The sequence below is a fragment of the Rhea americana genome, unplaced genomic scaffold, assembly GCF_003343005.1.
Source record: "Rhea americana isolate MKP2758 unplaced genomic scaffold, rheAme1 scaffold_230, whole genome shotgun sequence".
In the NCBI taxonomy this organism is placed as follows: domain Eukaryota; kingdom Metazoa; phylum Chordata; class Aves; order Rheiformes; family Rheidae; genus Rhea; species Rhea americana.
The window spans coordinates 1087974-1109167 of NW_028186347.1; the positions used below are offsets into that span (position 1 = coordinate 1087974).

Sequence of the window (21194 nt, forward strand, 5' to 3'; positions counted from 1 at the left end):
CTGTGATTTTAAATCCATTTTCATTTCTGTTTCTTCATATAAAAGCATACATCTCAGAAGCTGTTCCACAGAAGGTCATTATCATCACTTTTTTGTTTGAAAAGTGAATGAATAAAGACTCAGTAGGAAAAAAAGAAAAAGAAGAAATCTCAGACCACTCGAGAATGTATAAATMAGAGTTTGGCAATATCCCCAAAGCTATCTTTGTTTCTACTCCTTTATCCACCAGTATGCTTTTTACAATTGCTTCCCCCATATCATTTTGTGCTCAACTGCAGTATCATCTGATTCAAGGAATTGATCAGGATTGAAAATAAGGAGGAAAAGAGGGAGCTTTTTTCACTATCTTTGCTGCTGAAGCTCCTGGATTATTAAAACCGTGACCTAACCTTCTGCTATTACCAAAACACACCAAATTAGTACAGCTTGCAAAAAGGAAATGAGTCAGAAGTTAGAGATGGGAAAGAGGACCCAACAGTACAGGATGTCTGTAAATATGCCAATCRCATATCATTCAAACACTTAAATATATAGACACAAAGTAACAGAAAGAACCTTCCCTAATGTTACAACAGGACTGACTACTTGTAAAACAGTAATCAAAATACAAATCTACACAAAAGAAGTTTGGAGGTACCAAGATCTCATCTAGTATTTACACACAAGAAGCTCATTACAGAATTTAGGTCTTGATATGTAGGTCGTCACTGTCAGAATATAGCATGGGGACACCCCACAGTATTCCTTACCATCTGCTCTTTATTGAACGGATATTCCAGGGACTGTTTTCGACTGAAGCGAACACCAGTTCTTAAGTCTTGTATGGTATTTGTCTCAAGTTTCTTTGCCCATTGCTCTGTAGAGGTGAGGTCCCTTTCTGAAGCTGCCTTCTGCCCACTTGATGATGTATCATATTGCAGGAAGTCAGAATCCACTTCATATTCGTCATCTACTAGCATTTCCCGTTCTTCATCTACTTCTGTTCTAGGTTTCAGAAATTCATGCATTTCCCAAGACTCCTTCTCATACTCTGTATCATTTTGAGGAAGCTGAAATGACCTTCCTAAATCCAAACCTGGCTCATCAACAAGCTCTTCTTCAAAAGGCGTTTCATCCCTGAAGCCCTGCACAAAACATTACAGTAATATAATTTTATATTCTAGTTCTTTCTAACTCTTTTGAAGCTCTGTTTTAGGTTAGGTCCATATTAAAGTTATGTCTCAATTGTTAAATCGAAAATCTTCCACCTTTTACATTTTACTAGAAGTACAGATCAAGGCACAACAGAACCAAAAGAAAAGGTCTTCCATTCTACTCCCCAAGAGATTCTAGGATTGCCCAACAGTTTTAGGATTTGTCCCCTTCCTCCCCAATTTCCCGTGCTCTGTTCTCCTAAACTGAGAGAGCTGCTATTAACTAGCTCATGTGCAAGTCCAACTACAGCTCAACTCTGCACAGGTGTTTCCAAAATGTTACACCTTGCACAGCCACCCAAAAGCCTGCCAAGCACATAAAGCTTTCCTTTGCTTAAGGCCACCAATATGTACTCCCAAACCTGCCCTTCGAGGCATTGAGAGCCCAAGCACTGAAATAAAGCTACACATTCAAGGGTACTGAATGCAAGTGTTTTTCTTCCTCCATTCTGCCCCTTCCCAGACTCCCCAACGTGCTTCATTCTTTCTGATCCTTAGTGCCAGGATCCTATTTTGTCAGGTTTGTACAAATACTGAACAAAACTCCCAAGCACTGCCAAAAAGTGCTCGCAGTTCAAATGAGAAGTGGGAGAGAAAACAGTAGACAGACAAGAGCATAAAGAATGCAAAAACACTACTCAGGCATGAGCACAGAACACTGAAAAAAATGTGATAATTTCTGGATTGCTAAAGGCATTAAATATTCCTTTAATGCATCTCCCAGTCCTCTGAAAAAAATACCCAGTCTGAAGAGACTCATTCTCTAACTTTACTTCATTTCACTTCACTTCAGCAGCGTCACTCTCTGAGCACTGTGCTTTTGTGAGCAGCACCAACTTCAGCGTTGTATAAAGGAGTTGACTTAGCTCAGAAACCACACAGCAATTTCTATTACCCTTCTCCTGATACAGTACTTAGGTATGGGTAATCACAGACTGCTGCACTGCAGTAGCAGATGCTACCAATGGCGTGGGGAATACCACAAATATAACAGTAAAGTCTACTACTGTATTCCTGTTTTTTTTCTATTTAGCCGTCTTTTGTCAGCACTACAGCACAACATAACAGTGCAAGCCATCACGACACACCATTATTGGCTCTTATATGAGCAGATAAGATAACAAACAGATAGAATTGTTATACCATCTCTCTAAGTTATTATCAGAGCCATCATATATAAGGTAAAACACATGCAAGCAAATACCTCTACTTGTATTTTATATAAATTGATCATTCTAGTTTCCACATTCACCAGGTCTTTAAGACGAAACACTCTGTTGAAAAAAATACTTAAAATAATAGCATTAATTTTATATTATGAAGCAGAGGAGGAATTTGGGCTGGCAGAGGACTAACTGCTCTGTCAGGGACACCCCCTAGGCACCTGGTAAACAACAAAATCCATTCTGCATCATGAAAATCAGTGAAGATCTCTTCATGGTTCCAATCTATTGTTTCAGTATTAAAGATAGGTTCGTGTTTAAAAACAGATGGATGGGTTTTAGAAGTTTAAGAATATGGAAATTTACAATTTATTTTTATTACTGTGCTGTAGTTCTGCATGATCTTTTACTGATTTTCAGTCTAAAATCAATATGAATAAATTCATGTTTGCAAAGCAGATGAGAGCAGATGGAAATTCAAAAACATTCACATTTCTCTCATCCTATATAGATCAGTATTGCAATACTACTGCCTATTACCCTAATATCTGAGCTTCTCGCTACCTTTAGTGCCTTAGCCTCACACAATAAACAGAATTATTACTCAAAAAATATGAAAGAGAAGAATAGAGAAAGAGATTAAAGAAATTACTCAAGAGCACATAGCAAGTCTATGAAGAAGAACAGATTTCAAGCTTGCATTATACACTGGAATTTTTTTCTTCATTACAAGTGTTCTGCTTCCACATTTTACTTTCTTCCAAAAGCCGAATGAAAAAATTACAATCGCTAATAATGTAGCACTCYTATTTCATATCCAAGGTATTTTAACAATATAATAAATTTGATAAGGCAGCCCAAGAACTGCACTGGTAAGTACTATGCATATGCTTGGTGTTCACAATATAATTAGCATACAGTTAGCTGTTAGAGCCTACTTTAAATGGGAATCTTAACCAGACTATCAAGTTCATCACAGAATCAAAACCAACTCTCATCCAAAACAGGAGTCTTATCTGAAGATGACACTTTTTCTGACTTTAAAACTTCATTTGCTGCCCCTATAAACTTAAGCTGAACCAAAAAAGTAACCAAACCTGTGGTGCTTCAAGTATTATTGAGAAATTACTATCTACTGGTTCTGGAGGTTCAGTGTTGGTTTTAGTATTGTTGGGATCCCCATTGTACATGTTCTCTTCCTCTTTGCTTTCTCCCTGAAAAACACAATCAAAAATGATGAGTCAGGAACACACACACACAAAAAAAAATCCCACATTTTTCAAAAAACTAGAGAGGCAACAGTTGGAAAAGAGGAGAAAAATTACAGAACAGTGAAATAGAAAGGTCCCAGAAATGGAGAAGGTGAAGAGAACAGCTTTTATTCTTTTAAGATCCTAGTACACATATAATAAAAATAAAGAGATGTGTAGGAGAGGGAGACAAATACAAGGGTATGAACAATGAAATAATTTTTTTTAAAAAGGAAAGAATACATTTAACAGCCTTTCTGCATTCCTATTTCACCACTCCTTTATCAGTTTAAATTACAAGCACTTTCTATTAGATGGTGCTTTGCTTTAATTAATTTTGCCTGGGTGCCCTTGATGAACAATGAAGCACTGTTCTCAGGTAAACTACCTGCTCCAAAGCCCTGAGTCCAGAAAAATGAAATTYGACTTGAATTTACAGTCTTGACTTCAAACAGATTAAGTTTCTTTGATGTCAGTGGAACTTAAACAAGTGCTTCGCACCATTTTAAACAAAAATGGACTTTGGCATATATTTAACTGATTTGCCAAACTGCTGGAACCACATTACAACCATGCATTGGGCCAGTGCACATCCAATTTGCTCAGACACGTCTTCTGATCCCATTTGAGCGTTCTTTCAGGAGGACTTTGAGAATACTGGTTTTGCGGTCAGACTTTTTGGACATACAGTTGCCCACTCTGAAATGTTTAACAGCTATCCAGAGTTTCTGGACACGTTTGAGGCATATGCACTGCAACTTTGCTGTTTTCCACATGCATACACACTTCTGTCCTGAATTTCCCAGAAAAGAAAATACAGTAACCATGTCTAGAGATATTACAGAATGAGAYGGAAAAAACTTAAAATCAGTCCTTACCACCAAAGGTTTGCAGATTCCAAGAGAAACTGTACCTGGCGGCACAGATTTCAACACTTCCACTGCCTCTGCTAAAGTGGCACTGTCCAAAGATTTGTCATTTACAAATACCAAGCGGTCACCTGGTAAAAGCTCCCCTCCACGTTCTGCTACTCCACCTGCCACCAAAGAGCTGATCACAATGGCTGTTCTTGTTGGATCTAAGGGATCCTGGAAAAAGAAAAACAGTAAGGAAAAAAAAAAAGCAGCACCCCAAACAAAAAGATGGTTTATTTATTTTGACATATACAGAGCAGTTAARTATGTTCCTTGTCTTATGTTACCAAACTGAATCTTGCTAAGATATTCAAAAGGACAGTCTGCTAACACAGTCAAGCCTTATAGCCTTATAAAAGGAAGGTTTGCAGTAGGAAGATACTCTRTTGCTCACCTAGAAGATTAGCAAATTTAGCTTGTGAAGCTGACTAGTACCCTCCCCTAGCCTCTTCTTACATACTGAGGAATGGCCAGGCCAACCTGCAAACAGAAAAACAGCACTGGCTCCTGACTCTTCCACAATCCTCCACCCACTCTGTTATATACTACAGCTACATAAAATAATCATGGTGCATGTAACTCAAGAGCTTCACATCAGCAAAATTTATGTTAAAGAATAACCCTTGCAAAAAATACAGCAGTATACCTTTACTAAGTAATTGCAGTACTTCTGTCTTGTAAAATCTGTATGATAATTTATAAAAGATATGCTCTTCATCCCATGGAGCTGCCTAGTAGAGAATACAGGGGGCAGCAGTAGAAGAGACACTAAGTAGTGATGAAGACAGAGGAATGTGAAATAGAAAAGAAAAAAAAGCTGTACACACTGAAGAGAATATAAACTGATATGAAGATATTCACTCTATTTAAATTTTTTCCAACATTTACCTTTGGATTGTATCATATACCATTTCTATCAAACATTCAGCTATTTTTAAATACATCCTCAATCCAATAAAATGATCAAAATTTATTACATAGTGGTTGAAAGATGCACAAAAATACAGTTATTTTTCTAAGATTAAAATTCCCTTCTCTCCCTCTTGCTAAGAGCTCATAAAGTTTGAAAGTGCTTCTTGTATGCACTGTGTCTTCAAATGCATAATACTGTATTATTTTCCCTCAGGACTTGCATCTCATTCAGGCCATGGGAGTGATCAAAAAAGGGCAAAACTCAACTCAAAGACCACCACGAATTCAGCACCTCAGTGTTCACTTGAAAACAAGAATGCTTTTTAAACTATTTTTATGCAATCATACATTGCTTTCAAAGTGATTTTTTTTTAAGGTATGTGCAAACATATGAGGCAATGAATGCAATATTGTAAGTGCCTGAAATTTGAGAAGTTTAAATTAGGAATTCTCCAGCAGGAAGAACCATGCTGAAGCTGAATTCAAGTAACATACATTAGTAATAATTCTCTCTTGTTCTGCTGCTTAATCCTGCCATTTTATAACCTTTCCAAACACCAGGTATTCATACAGTACAGAAGGGGCTTCTTCGCAAGCATCGCGTCTCAATAACCAAGCTGAGCAACCTCTCCCTGCAACGCGACGACGCGCTGCTTACTGAATGAGGGCCAACATGCTTGGGTTGCCCAACTGTTTATGCTCAAATCTGCCTCATATAATGTAGAATGGAAAGGATTTCTTTCATTTGTTTCAAATATCAAGCTAGCCACATTTTGGAAATTATGAAGATGATGATAAATATACGGGGAAAGTCCAGAGGAATTTGAAGGACTTAAAAAAGGGATTTTGCTTTAGAGTTGAATATTGAAACTGTAAACAATCGCTGCTGCCCTTTGCAMAAACACAGCCAGCTTTGCCTGCCTTACCAACAAAACCACATCGCTATCCATCCTGGTGACAGCCGACCACAGAACAAATACTCCATTTGACRCAGACTTTTGAGATTTTTAGATTTTTGGTTCTGTTCCAATGCAAAATAAAACTTCTTTGCAAAATCAGGATCATGTTGAGACAGCCGTCCTGAAGCAAGTAAGGCACTATCTGCATTAGAGAGTCTTTGCTAGTAGAACTTAAACAGCAAGTTTTCCTATCATGGCTTCATCTTRCCCTGCAAACAAGGTTTATGGTGTTCCCTAAACGGGCAAATGCTCTCTCAGCAAAATTGCACCTTTGCTGACACTACAGCATTTACACTATGATTTTTGCTATCTTAGCTATATTGGTTTTTAAAAAAATAAATAAAAAMCCCCCACACAGCACTCATCCTTACTGATGCAGATAAGCTGATTCACAAATTCACAAATTACTGGCTAGCCCAGTAATTATAGCAGTGACTGTGAATGTGGGAGAACCAAGTTGAAATCCCTGTTCTATCTGATCCAAAGAAAGAAAGCCCTTTTTTTTTCTTCTTTGATCCCAGATCAGGACATGGGAATCTCACCATTAGTTTCTCCTATATATTTAAGGCTAATGGCCTAACCATGTTTCTGCTAATAAATACCTTTCTTATTTCAACTAAGTTTTCACTGAAATCAAAACATTCTGGCGACGATGAATCAGCACRTTTCAGTAAGGTTTAATTTAACTGAACAGTGTTCCAACCAGCTCAAATCTTCATGCTAAAATGAAAATGATAGAGATCCTGCAAACATGCACAGCTSCTACGCAGTAACGTTTTGAGACCAGCATGGCAATTGTCATTACTTTGCAACATCTCATGTGCATGAGTGTAAGCCACATACTGGAACTGCTTTATAAAGAGCAKCAAAAGAAATCTTCTTAAAGAAAAAAAAAGGTCCATATTAAAAACTCTTGGTCAGGCAAATACAAAACAAGGGCCTCATTCTTTTATAGGTTATAATTACACTGCTGTTTTCAAGCAGAGGGAGCTATTGTACAGGAAGAGAAGAGCAAAGCAAACAACCCAGCGACAGGGTTAAAGTCAGCAATGCAAGCAGTGCTGCAGAAAAGCTGAACCTTTCTCACCAGTAACTGAATTGCAATGTGATTGTCATCAGAAATACAATAAAAAACACTTTTGAAAATAGAAACCTACCAAATTCTAAAGTGTAATCATCAATAAATACTCTCTACAAAGTAACGAAGGCTGTTGCAGCTGTGGACTGCGCCTTGCTTTTCTTACTAGAGCAAAAGGAACAACRTTTTTGGAGACCTTGTCTTATGATTTAACTCTAAACCAAATGCATGCGGAAGAACAATACCTGCTAAAACAAGAAAGCAAACACTGAATTCATAATCACATCTTGAAAGACATGAACACAACTGGACTGGGTACTTTTGTTTTAAGAGAAGCCAGTGCTGGCAGCATGCTGGTAAACAGATTTTTACTTTCTATACTAATTGCAAAAAGCAAGTTCACTCCCATGGTGCCCTGAAGAGATGCCCTGTGGTCTTCAGGGGCCACATCCACATTAGCAGACCAGTTAGATCCATCTGAGGTTACTAATCAGCACTAGCTGTGACTGTACACCTACCCTAAGGCTCTTGATTCATTTTACTTGGCTTATGTTAAGCTGCTAGATAATAATGATTTTGAGTCACTAGCAGTCAGGACTTGGTTTCAAATGCTGCTTTGATGTAAAAGGCTCCTTTACACGGGTGGAATTTACAGACTGAGTGGAGAAAAGCCAACACCAAAAATTCARGGTTAAGACGTTGCTGTCAGGGTATTCTACCGGATTACAGAAGTGACTCAACTTCAGTAGTTTAAGAAAGTCTTATCCTTTCACATGACTGCGCATTACAGCAGAGAAGGGAGTGTGTGCAGGAACTGGTTGAGGCACCGCAGCTTGRGGGTGGCCACTTCCCAGCCCAGACTGGGACCAGCTGCAAGCAAATGGGGCCACAGGACAGCCCAGCGGGCATCTCAACCCAAGCTGGGTATTTTAAAATAGGCATGAACTGAGCTTGGTACATTTAAAGAGAATGTTAACTTCAAAGTTCAGCACAAAGGAATCCTTTATGAGCAGAGAAGAAAAGATCCCATAGTAATAGCACTGGAAAGCAAAGCTACCAGAATGCAAAACCTCCTCACTCGCAAGCACCAAGACAAGTACTTTTTTTTTTTAAAAAAAAAGATTACATATCAAAAAATCACCACTTACATAAATGATCAAAGTTGACCATTGCAACGCGCTCCCAAGCAGCCCAGGATGCTGGCCTCCCGGTAACCCTTTAAGGAACTAGTGTGTTGTAGCTGTCCTCTTCTCCTTCGTGCAGGAGCCAGCCATAGAGTATATGAACTTGTTTAAAATAGTCACAATTTATTCACACTTAGCACACCATATATTTAACTGCATGGAACCGTGGGTTTTCCCTTCCCCCCTACCACTCCTCATCAAAATCCACAAATGTTTCCTGCAGTCCAGGTGTCAAATTTTTCTTCTTATTTTCAGAGCCTCATTTGTTCTGGATCCATTTAGCAGTGCAGAGTCAGGCAGGGGCCACTGCAGTTGCTGCCTCGGGGACCCCGGGATCCTGAGCTGCATGAAGGCTCTTAAAAACCTGAGCTCTGCTAAAATATTAAGAGTCCCCTGAGCACCACGTTAACAGAGTCCCGTGTGCTGTGCTGCTGGAGCATGTAACTTTATTGTGGCTTAAGTGAGGGCTCCGAACAGTTATGCTTGCCACAGGCACCAAAGATTTACACTCGGCTATCAGGCTTCCCCAGGAAACAAATCTGGAAATATAACCGACACGGACTACCTGTGTCATGCATCCTGAACCTTAAAATCATAACCACTGACTGATACCTTTACTATCTTTATCAAACTTTGAGATTTCTGCAGTAGCCAAGAGAGGGCACTACAGACCAGTAACAGCTCCCAGCATGCCAGCAGCATTTTCAGCTCTCCCCAGTCCATCCCAGTCTGCCCAGTAGGCAGAAAAGAGCAGGGCACTTGCTCCGCACAGTAGATGGGACACTGTCCGTCACACCCCGCAGGCTGTACATGTAACTCCATCGGATGTGAGCAGCTACCACATTTTCTGGGGGGTTGTTTTTGTTTTTCTTTTCTAAAGGCTTGTACGAAAACGTAAGACAAAGCCACGGGTGACCGACATTTACTGTACAAAGTCAYTCTCACTTAGTTTCAGGCTATATTAGTTTTGGCATCACTTAAGATCTAAATTCAGCGAGCTCGACTTCCTAGAATATTTTCACTCTCTTCAAGCAACAAACTGCCTGCTGCCACAAAAACACTCCTCTGAAAACACACAGCAAAAATAGCATGGCAGAGGATCCCAAAAGAAACAGTTTGAAACTTTTTTCTGTACCAATTCTGATTTATCTGAACAATTTTACAAGTGCCAATTTGTATAGTGCARGTTTTTGCGGGAGAGCCAAAACAAACACATGTTAGAGCTCAGAGGTCAGAGTAACCCAGCTTCATTACATTTTGCATGGGACCACTTCCAGGTCTAACATACATATACATATCTAAAACTCTTTAGTTTGCAATTGAATAAGATACCAGACTGAAGGACTCCTACTGATGCTTAAATACAACACTGCAATATGCTGGTAACTAGGAATATACAAACTTGAACAACTAAAAGAACGAAGACAAATGCAGACATTTATTTTCATCTTACTGTTAGAACAAAGGCAGAACTGTGCCGTAAATCATCTACCTGTATGCTCAGTGTTGGGAAATTACTCAAAATACTCTCCTACACCCTCATTTTAAGGGCCATTCATTCCTGTCACAGAGCTGCCCTCCACATAGGGACCAACAGTGCCAACTGGATGCAAGATTCGAGAAAGARAAATAACCCGCATCCTTCTAAAAGGCCCTAGAGACTTCCCCGCTGGAAGGGAGAGGAGAGGAAGAACAACTGTGAGGTCCAATCCCTCTTTGAGGTGGCATCAGTTTAGGATTGAGATTCAAGGTCCAAAGCCTCTGCTGACTCATCGAACGTATTGAGAGGAGTCAGTCTTAGGAATTGCCAACAGAGAAGACTACCCAACACAAACAATATCTAGATGTACCAAAGAAACAAGCTGCAACCTGATGTGCTAAAGTAATGCAAATTTAAACACAGAAGAGCATTCAAGGAAGAAGGCTGAAGTATCTGATGTAAAACAAAGCACAGGAAATAAAATGTAAGTATTTATTGATCTGCAGTAAAGGAATGAAGCAATGAATTCCAGAAGCTCTAGTGCTGCCAGCATTAATCAAAACTTCTGTTGCTGGAAATGTCAGCAAAGAAACAGGAATTCATACAGAAAGAAAAAAACGTAGACAAAACATACACAGCCACRCCCAAAGGTGGAAAGATAAATAACAGGAAAATATGAGTAGGTGGCAAAATGGTTTCCCACACTAGGTTTTCATCATCTGTGACCTGAGACCAAATTGGTCTTCTACAGCAAGAATGAACATGGTGGCCATGAATTACTCAAACCAGCGCAGGCTTGACAGAGCTGGCAAGCACTATTCAGCAAGTGTTCATCTCCTGGAGAAATGGCATATGCAGTAGATAGGGGAGACTGAAATGACTCCAGTCACATCCAGTGGGATGAGCTAAAGTAAAAAAAAAAAAAAAAATCTTGCACACTATCATTATTCTGAAATAAAGGCATCAGCAGATAGGCATCAAGAACGGTAGTTTTGAAAGCATCACTGTGCAGTGGACTCAGGTATGCATCACCATCTTAGCCACCTTTTCATCTAACCAAGTTTTCATTCAGTCCAAGGTTACAGCCACCTTCAGGGCTAAAGTCATATGGATTACATTCATTAGATTTTTCTAACATCCTACCCTTCAGACATTCCAGCTCCAAAGAAACATACTGGATGCTGACTACAGGGAAAATCCACAGAGATTAAGAACAAAACAAAACAGAGGAAAACCATTGCGTGATGAAATAAAAGAAGGGATAGAGAAGTTTAGGAATGAAGAAAAAGATGCCAGCAAGACAAGGGAAAAAACATGCATGGTATCACCTACATAACCTAAAGCCAATGGCCTTAATGCAYATTTTGAGTATGATCAACTTCCAAATTCAAATAATCCCCGAACTAAGAAATCTGCCATGTAAGCCAAGCAAGCATTTCTACTAGTTTGGTGTGCTGGAAGTGCAGTATGCGTTTTCAGACAACTTAGAACTCTCTTTATGGAGAGCTTGCATCATAAGCCATGAAGATGATTTACGGACAATTTTCTACAAAAAATATTTCTGAAGAAAAGTGTGGAGACTGGGCGGGCCATTTTTGCAACACAGATCTGCAAAGAGTGACTTGGGCCAAAGACAACTTGCGATGGTATGGAGAGCTGAGAAGACTGAAGGATAGGTAAAAGGGGTGCAGAGTATTTCAAGGCGGCAGCGATAGGCATCAGAAAAACTCATGAGAAAGGCACAGAAAAACTCCAAGTGCAACAGTATTTGGACTCAGGGTGCAGCATTTCCCAGAAGGGCATTCAGAAAGCAGAACACTTTTTAACTTCCAAGAGTTTCCAGAATTCCTCATGCTCATCCATCAGCACCACCATGTACCTCAAACTACATCAGCACGGAAGTGGTGCAACGGATTCAGAGCTGCCGAGGTTGAGCTTTTAAACACTCACTGTTCTGCTATCTCCACATATTCACTGAAAAACTAGCTCAGTACTTCTGTAAGCAGCACTCGATTATATCATTTTCTCTAGTCTCTCATCTACATAATCTTACCCTTGTTCAGATTTTGAAAGTTTCTAATAGAAAAAATAGCTGCAGTTTTGGCTCTTTAAATTCTCGCCTTCTTTTGCGGGCAGAAGACATCTGCAGAATAATAATGAATTTCTTTGGTTTGAGGTTTTTTTGTTTTTATTAAAAGCTATTCTTTCTAGCAGGAAATGAAAAAGAACAACCAGATTGGTAGATTTTGGGGGAATAGGGAAAACATTTCTAAAGGTTAATAATAATACTGCTTAGTATTTATTTCAAGGATATGCAACAAACCAAAGAAAAACAGATGTTTTAAGTAGTGCTCCAATTTCTCTGCAAACTCGGGTATTGACCATAGCAATGGCTGTAACAGCTCACAAAAGACGAAATCTGTATAGAGAAGGGCTGCCTCTAGGATATGACAGTGCACTCTGCAGAAGACTGCTACCTAACTTCTCACCCAAAAAGTCAGACCAATGATTCCTGAAAGCCCAGCTGCACGGGAGCCAACTCAAGCCCTAACGTGACTTCCTGCATCCAAGTTTCTTTACTCCAGCAAGCTTCCCTCTGTGTACCTTCACTGTATCACATGCTGAGCTACACAGTCTCTTTGATTTCTTATTAAAGTGGTTTCTGGTACTGCTGTACTGAGGTTTTGGAAATTACTAATCATGAACACCCTAGAAACTTCACCAGGAATGTGCTCAATCTCATTCACCAGCTCTTCAATCCTGAAAAGTAGTATTTAAGCTGAACTCTAAGAGAATTTTTCGAAAAGCTAAATTGAATTGAATTCATGACACACTATTAAGAATTATTTTACAAACGAAACAGCTTAATATGATATAAAGGATGCAGAACTTTCCTATAGAGGGAAAGMAGCAAATCCTCCGTGAGATGAGTACCAACACAGCTGGTACTGAGGCTTACACAACTTTGATGTTAATGAATGTGGATGGGTTGTAGAGATGGGAGAAAAGCTGCCTTTATCAGTTTTTCCAGTACCAAGCTGATAGCCATTGTGAAACTGCTTTTTAATACAGCTGTGCAGCTTTTGCCAGTAAGCCACAGGTTTCCATCACGTGATCAGGTAGAAATGTGCTCAACAAGGACATGAATATGCTTCTTTGTTCATAACAAACTTACTGCAAGACAGACAAAGCTCAAATTATCACAAGAGGGCAAATGTTTAGCCAGCAACATGTCAAAGCATTCCAGCCCACATCTCAGTAATGAACAAGCCAAAAAAAGAAAAAGTATCTGCTTGGATACCACCTTTTACAAACAGTAAGTCAGCTTTTTGTAAACCTACATCTGGAGCTTGTTTGTTTGGGGCACGAAGGAAAAAAGGAAAGATATTTGGAGACATTTGAATTGTTTCACTTCCTGTTGCGAATGACTATGCAATTATTTTGTTATAAAAAAAAAAAATCACTACTCACATTCCCTGGGAGAAGAACAAAACATAACCTGCCGAATGCACAGCAACAAATACTTTGGTTTAATACTAACAAAAATATTGCCAGTGATAATGAAGTCCAGTTCAGGAATAAGAAGGCTGTGGTATCCCCACTGCCGGGTGACGTGAAGAGCACGGCAAGCACYGACCCAGGCGAGGCAGGCACGCTTCGTGCTGCGTCAAGCCAGTGTAACACGAAGCCCACCCAGTGCTGGAAGAACTTTTACTGCCTCCACGGACAGGTAGGTACTCGCACCAGGCTGGTGACAAGACAGCTCGCCGCAGGTGCCCCTCTCCCATGGCTGTGTCCCCCCGGGCCACCCGAGCCCACGCCATCCCAGAGCTATGGCAAACGTGAACCCTCCCCAGCCCAGTCCGCAGCCCCTCTAGTTTCAGGCTGTTTAAAACAGATGCTTTAAAATACTCTGACTTCAAAGCACAGTAAATTAAGCTCCACATAAAGTCCATTCAGCTTTTTGTTTAATTTGATAAAAGCTCATCAGACCATTCAAGTTACCTTCTGGTCAATACTGCCTCAAGAAATCTGCAGTTCAGCTACCTGTGGTTTTTCCAATATTTCTGTAAAACGTTGCTGACAGAGTCTGTTCAGCTGCACGCATCAGGTCTTGGCTAAACACAGTTTCAGGGCTACTCAAGGCATCTTTTATACTGTTCTGATCATTTTGCTCTCTAAATGTCTTCATCTCCTGTCCTTCTCCCTCCCCTCACTCTATGCCTCCCGGACCACAGTCATTTTTATATGACGTTTCTCCTCTGTTTTAACCTACTGATACACCATGCCCTCTTCTGTTTTTTTTTTTTTTTTTTTTTTTTTTCTTGCTAACAAAAACTCTTGGTCTCACTAACAATGTCTTACCTCTTTACTGGCTGGCTAGGAGGTTTCGCTTAAGGCTAGACAAAGTTCCTATATGCGAGATACTTTCACATCTATTGGCAAAGAATAATAAACACTCTTAGCACAGCCCCTTGCATCGCAGATGATCCCAGAGCACTTTGCAAACAGTATACCGGGTCCCTCATTCACCATCAAAACATGCTCGCCGCTAAATGTGCCAGCAACACTACATAAAAGTTAGTTAAGAGGTGAAAAAAAGAGCAACTTCTCCAAGTGAAATTACAAGGAAATTAAGGGAGGGAGTGTGTATTACTTAGCGGAGAAGTTGGCCGGAATAGCGAACAGCACACCTTTTTAATGGCCARAAGGGGGGCCGGGTCCCTGCTGCAGATCCCACCCCGGCCGCACAGCGCTGCCTCCCGTCTCTGCGGCTCGCTATCAGCCGCGGAAAGGCCTGGCGGCACGGCCCCTCCGCGCTCTCCCTCCCCTTCCTCTCCCCCCGAGTGAASTGGATCATTTCAAGAAGTGCACCCCTTCTTCTCTCTGCCCACCAACCATTAGCCTTGCTAACACGGCACCTATTTCAAAGGTTCGGGATTTCCTAATGCACAATGAGGAATCAGGATGCTCAGCAAAAAAGATCTTTTCATACATAGCGGTCATCTGAAGCTGAGCATTACCCTATATAAATACAGTTCTATTATAGCAAAAATGCTAAGTCTACTCTATTCCTGTAATGATATCACAAATTTTTAGCAAGATCCTTTGAGGACCTTATTAAGAAAGAAGGCAGCTCTGTTTTGAGCATTTAAACCTTTAAAGACAGAAAAAAGATGACACAAGACAAAGCAGTAATACTATTGATTACACATAATTGGTATAATTAATTTGTAATTAGTTCATTAAAATATATAGACATTGGAATTACGTTTGTACATTTCTGGGAATATCCTGCAAGTCATTTGGGATATGCCTATCATTTATTTGACATAYGAAACATTATTAGAAAGACAGCCCATTAAAAATTAATATGCCAGAGCAATAATTTCTCGATCTCAGCATTCCGTTTTCTAAGTACTTAAATTCCGATTCTACATCACCATGAGTTTTTATTAATATCGTTTTTCAGAGCATGGCTTGGAAACTACATTTCAGACAACTGAGGCACAATTACGGCAAGCCTGTAGACAGTTTGGAGAAAATAAGATGATTAATGCTCTAAGTGTTCTTATAACAAGAACATTCAGAATCATGCCTAATTCTGTAATTAAAATTTACAGAGAAAGGTAAAAAGCCTCATGCTTCAAAATAAATAGCACACATTAATGGAAAACAGGGGGAAGAAACTTGCACAGTGCCCTGCAAGCAGCCTGCTCTCTAATTGCTTAACATTCTTTCAGTGCTGCAGAGCATCTGGCTTTGATCAGCGCCACAACAGCCCCCGACGGTAACACATCTCTGGGAGCAGGATTTCAGGGGTCCTTAAACGCTGCAGGTAACAGTCAGCATTCCCTCACGAGAGGTGACTGAAACGGGATGGTATACGCTGGTACTGCAACAGTATTTCCAAGCTGTTACCTTAACTTGAGGGAGGTGCGAGGTAMGATGCTACAATAGTGCACCACAGTTTCCCCTTCTACAACATTACTTTAAGTATTCCCATCAGTATTTCTGAAATTCAATCTACCCAAAAGCTACAAACACATTTGGGTCTTAAAAACCCAGAGGTATAGCCRCATAACCTCCAAACTGGGCACCCAACGCAGAAGCTTAAGGAAACTTCCACAACAGATAATGCAAGAAGAGAGAGGCTCTTATGAGGGCAATTCAGAGCACCGGGAGTCAGTCTTCTGCTCTGAATCATCCCTTAAAAAGGCTTTTGCTCCCCCTACCCCTTCCACCAACTCTAATGGGAACCTGCAGAGACTGGACTCTCCCCAAGGCATTCTGTTTGGGGATCTGGAGCTACGYCATGTGAATACTCCTCTTGATTTTGCTCATTTTGAGCAACCACACAAATATTCGTATTTTACGAACAGTGGCTATATAGTGCAAGCCATGTATTTGCCATTATAAAGATTGACTTTGTTTCCTGCAAAACAAAGCATAGGTGGCTAAAAATTTTCATTTTTTAAAACAGGATAAAATTGCAAAAAGAAATCTTGAAAACTGAGTTAGGCGTGCGGGTTCTTTAAACAGCAATTTTGCTGTAATTTTGTGCTTTTTGGTAAATCCTGCTTTAAGAACTCTGAACAATCTCCCAGTAACTACACTTCCCCCCACACAACCCCAATTAAGTGTAGACAATTACTGTCTTTGCCTTGCCCCCAAGAACRTGATGGAGATATTTATGTACATGCACACACAGTTAGATATCTCTGTCTAAAAACTAATCTGCACGTGATGAAAAGTGGAAAAGATCTAGGAGGCAAATCCCAAACAAAAGAGCATACTTTACACATAAATATCTTGAAATTATAAAGATCCGAGTTTAAGTGGTTTACCACTCATTTAGAATTGATTAGAATCTATTTAAATTTAGCCGAAAGTATCACAACATTGCTCATGTATTTGCATCTGCGAATAAGTAAATAAAAAGCCCGTTATTAAAGCCTTCATTAATTCTGATTATACGAGAACTTAAAAGCAAATCTGCGTATTACTGCTCTGTAAAGACTCCTAGCAACTCTACAGTAAAGCTGGCACTGCAACACAACATGTGTCAGCGAAAATGACTAACAGGATCTATTTTCAGTAATCTTAAATCACACTGGTAAAATATAGAATTAATGGTTTTGCATAATACTCCAAGTATTTTTTTATTTGAATCCATTCCCTATTCATGTCTTATTGTATCAAAAACATAATTGAATTTTATATCACTTGACGTTTATGCATAACAATTGAATACATTTTATTAAACTACAATGTTAGGCAGCACTCAGATGTGATGTGTATATTATTATGAAGACTAATCCAGCTATTTTATTTCCTTATAAATATGATTGCTAGAGGTTTTAAAAAATATTACATTGACTAGAAACATTAAGAACATTTAATTCTGACTTCAGATTTTGAGGTTTTCTATATACTTAATTGGGGCCAATATTTTGCAAAAAGATTTATTAATTTCAGTACAATTTTCCCCCGATTACACTGACAGAGGACTTCTCACTTGATTTCTATGGAGCTTAACTGTTAAAGTATATAACCTATGGCAAAATGTTTTGACGTTAAAAAAAGAGGTTTTCTTCTCAGAGACTGTTTTAAGCTATGAATGACTCCTAAAATTCAATGCTTTTTAATTTTTTTTTAATATATATTGCAAATTCTATCTCTCTCTCTGGAATACTGGTTTAACAATCTAAACAGGGAAGCATAATGGAAGGAATCATTCTTTAGGATCTTCAATCTCTATTCTTATACTATGAAAGTAAAGCATCTTATTAAAGAAATTTGTATGTACAGAAACTGAGTTTGCAATACTAATTCACCTGTCAGCCTGACTTTCTGCATGTGAAAGACATTCATGTTAAAATTTTACTTCTGCAACCTCTATTTTGAAAAATAGATAGTTTTCATCTTATGGCTTGATTCAAACCCTGCAGAAGACTGTCTTTCCTTGACTTAAATGGGACCACAGTTCGCAGACCAGCATGGGTCTATACTGTTCATAAACAAAAGGTGATTTGGGGGCAGTCAGAAGACAGCGAAGACTCATTAAATTTTAAATACTAAATTATATTGCAATACATAAGAAAATATTCTCATTGTTAAGAAGTTATTCCAAGTTAAATGAAAATAAAGCAAAACTCAACCTCCTTCACCATTCAGCCTTTAAACTCAGAGTTGGAGTTTTTTTACTTTTTTTTCCACTATCACGTGTAACAATCATACTAGGTTAGAACAAGCTCTACACTATTCTTTATAGAGTTGRACTCAAATTAAATTACTTTTCTCTACAGAGTTTTTAGGTCCAATTGCCAGGCTTATTACCTAGTAGTCAACAATATCATAGAACACTTTAAGGCATCATACAAAACAAAGGATCAAAAGGATTTTTCATATTTAGTGATATGGAAAAGATACCTGATAGTCTAAAATGCTGAATCCCAAACCATTTTTGTCTTTCTCCAGTTCAATAACCTTCACATCAGGGGACCATAATGCTAATTCCCCTTCTTCCTCCTCAGGATTAATGCCTTCTTCAGGTTTCACCTGAAAAACAAAAGTTCTAGTTCAAATAAAGTGCTTTCAGTTCTTTACAAGCACCATTTAGTCAATATTTTGATTCTTAATGGTTCATGTATGCCCTAAAATATGATCTTTTATGGAATTACAACTTAATTGAACATTATGGGTCCAATTTTAGATACTGGTACCTTCCCTGGCTTCCTGCCTTGGATATTTCCTTGGGGATTATGCCTACCTGTTTTGAGCACTGGGGCCCAATCTGGCATACAAATACCCATGTATTAGTTAATTGTTACAACATTACTAACCTGTACATGTTGATGAATTTCAGCTGTCCCATTAGATGCATAAAGGAAAAATAAATTTCTTAGCATAAAAGATTTAACCAGTCACAGACAGCTTATAAAAAGATCAGACATTAGAGATATCATCTGATACTTGTGGCCTTATATATGTGGGTAAAAAAAAGTTTCCTATATTGTAACTATACAAATAACATCTAGTTTGAAAACGCATTTTCTTACATTTATGCCTTAACAAAAAAATTGTRAAAGAGGTATAGTTACCCAATTCCCCTGGGTGAGGCCAGCTTCATAAACATATCTGCCAAAAAAGGCATCTTTTGTTGTTTAACTTAAAACGCATGTTTTAGCTTTACTGCTCTTTCATCAGTACAATCTTTACAAAATGTGAATGTAAGATGTCACCAGAAAAGCCTTAAAATCTTGTACTACTAACTGCACATTGATTAAACTCCAGTTCTTTGGACAAATATGCCTCTTGCGCAGACCACTGTCATGAGGCAAAAGGAAGAAATTTTTTTCTTCCACATGCTTTTCCTTGTTACTCTGTCAAAAGCAAGCAAAAATATTGTGAGATGGCTCTAAGGAGGAGAACTCCGTTCATTCAGTCAGGCTCACTTTATGGCAAATATTTGCCACTGACAGGATGCACAYGGAAAATGTTCAGCAAAATGCAACACCAAAAAAAAAAGGGGGGGGGGACGGACAAGCTCTCTTGTAATAGAAAGAGCCTTTTTTATAAAAAAGAGTGGTGTACTCCCTGAACTCTACTCTTCCACAAAACACCGATATTTCTTCTTTAACTGTCTTCCTAGAAATCCCACCTTAGAGAGTGCTGAATCAGAAAAGACAAGAAGCCAAGGCATAAATATGTTTTATAAACAGGAACAACCATTACACGAGACAAGCTTTAGTTTGAGACTTTACAGTTTCCACAATGGAGAGGAACATGAAGTTTCCTATTTTTCCAGTTCTGCAGAAAAACTTTATTCAGAACATGGAAGTAATCAGCTAATGGTGGCAAAGACGTGATTTAGCATAATTCAAAGCTCTCACTCACCTATTAAGTACAAGAATGATGAATAGGACGTACACAGTCAGCATGTTAGCTCAGTGATTTACCTACTTTGTATTTATAGTACAGGGAAGTTTCTCATGACCAACCTGCATAAACCKCAGCAAGAGTTGTACTGCTCCAAATATGAAGTATCTTTCACTGAAAACACTGGCAGTCCCTTAGGAGCCCACAGTGAACGGCAAAGGCAGATTTATATGACAATTGAATATAAAACCACCTCACAAAACTACATAAACATATTTTAGGAAGTGTTGTTTTCAGACTGAAAASGGGTCTGGATCAAACAACAAAAGGAAAACAAAAACTATCTTCAGAAAAATAAATCACTATCTCAGAAATAACACTCAYTTTTTCAATAGGTTAGTGTCCTTCTACCCAAGGGAATTAGATGAGGCACCTACCTTTTGTTCTGGAGGCAAAACCCTCGCACTCGGTTCATCAACAAGAGACTCATTGCCATCATCAAAAAGGCGCCGGCAGCAAACCAGTGTGAATGGAGGTGGCACTTCTTTCAGAAAAGTGACTGCCTCGCGGCGGGATTTTCCATACAGCTGAACTCCATTTACCTACACAGAAGAGAAAACATCCACCTAGACTAAGATATTTAAAAGGGTTTCAACCAGATTCTCCAATTATCATTTTGTTTACTTCAGCCATTACAAAAAGAGAAATAACTGTCTTTTCCCAACAGCATGTGAAAGTCTAGTTTTACCTAAGGATTCCAGCAAAGCTTGCACAGTTTCATTAACATATGCAACCTGGAGTTGGCATTCATTACCGTAAGACTTAACCTTCGTCTGCACAAGATCTTGTGCTATTGCTCCATTGTATCTCTGCGTCTTCAGTGTGCCCTCATTTTCTGCTCCCTACTTTTCCTAGTCCAAATCTTTCCTAGCATTTTTATTTTACTCATATGCTTCTTTGCTTTGAATTTTTAGCATTAGGTTTATGCGTTAGCATTAAAAAAAAAAAAAAAATCAATTTACCAAACTGCTTAAGAAAACACAGATTTTGAGTCCTAATCAAAAACATGAAGTAAAACTTAGCATAACTCTGTCAGAGGTTTAAAATATAACAAAATGGTTGAAACTGAAATAGATCCTATAGAAAACACGCAAGAATGTTTATATAATAAAAACCAAA

General features: G+C 38.9%; 1 protein-coding gene across 1 annotated transcript in view; it reads right to left on the minus strand.

Moving 5' to 3' along the window:
* Positions 1-21194, minus strand: part of PATJ (PATJ crumbs cell polarity complex component) — a 157126-nt gene that overhangs the window by 97995 nt on the left and 37937 nt on the right. The window contains exons 15-19 of the mRNA XM_085306074.1: positions 20453-20617; positions 18567-18695; positions 4485-4694; positions 3454-3570; positions 750-1124 (exon numbers count right to left, since the gene is read on the minus strand). Of these exons, the coding sequence (XP_085162200.1) occupies positions 750-1124; positions 3454-3570; positions 4485-4694; positions 18567-18695; positions 20453-20617 (996 nt within the window). The remainder of the gene's footprint in view (positions 1-749; positions 1125-3453; positions 3571-4484; positions 4695-18566; positions 18696-20452; positions 20618-21194) is intronic.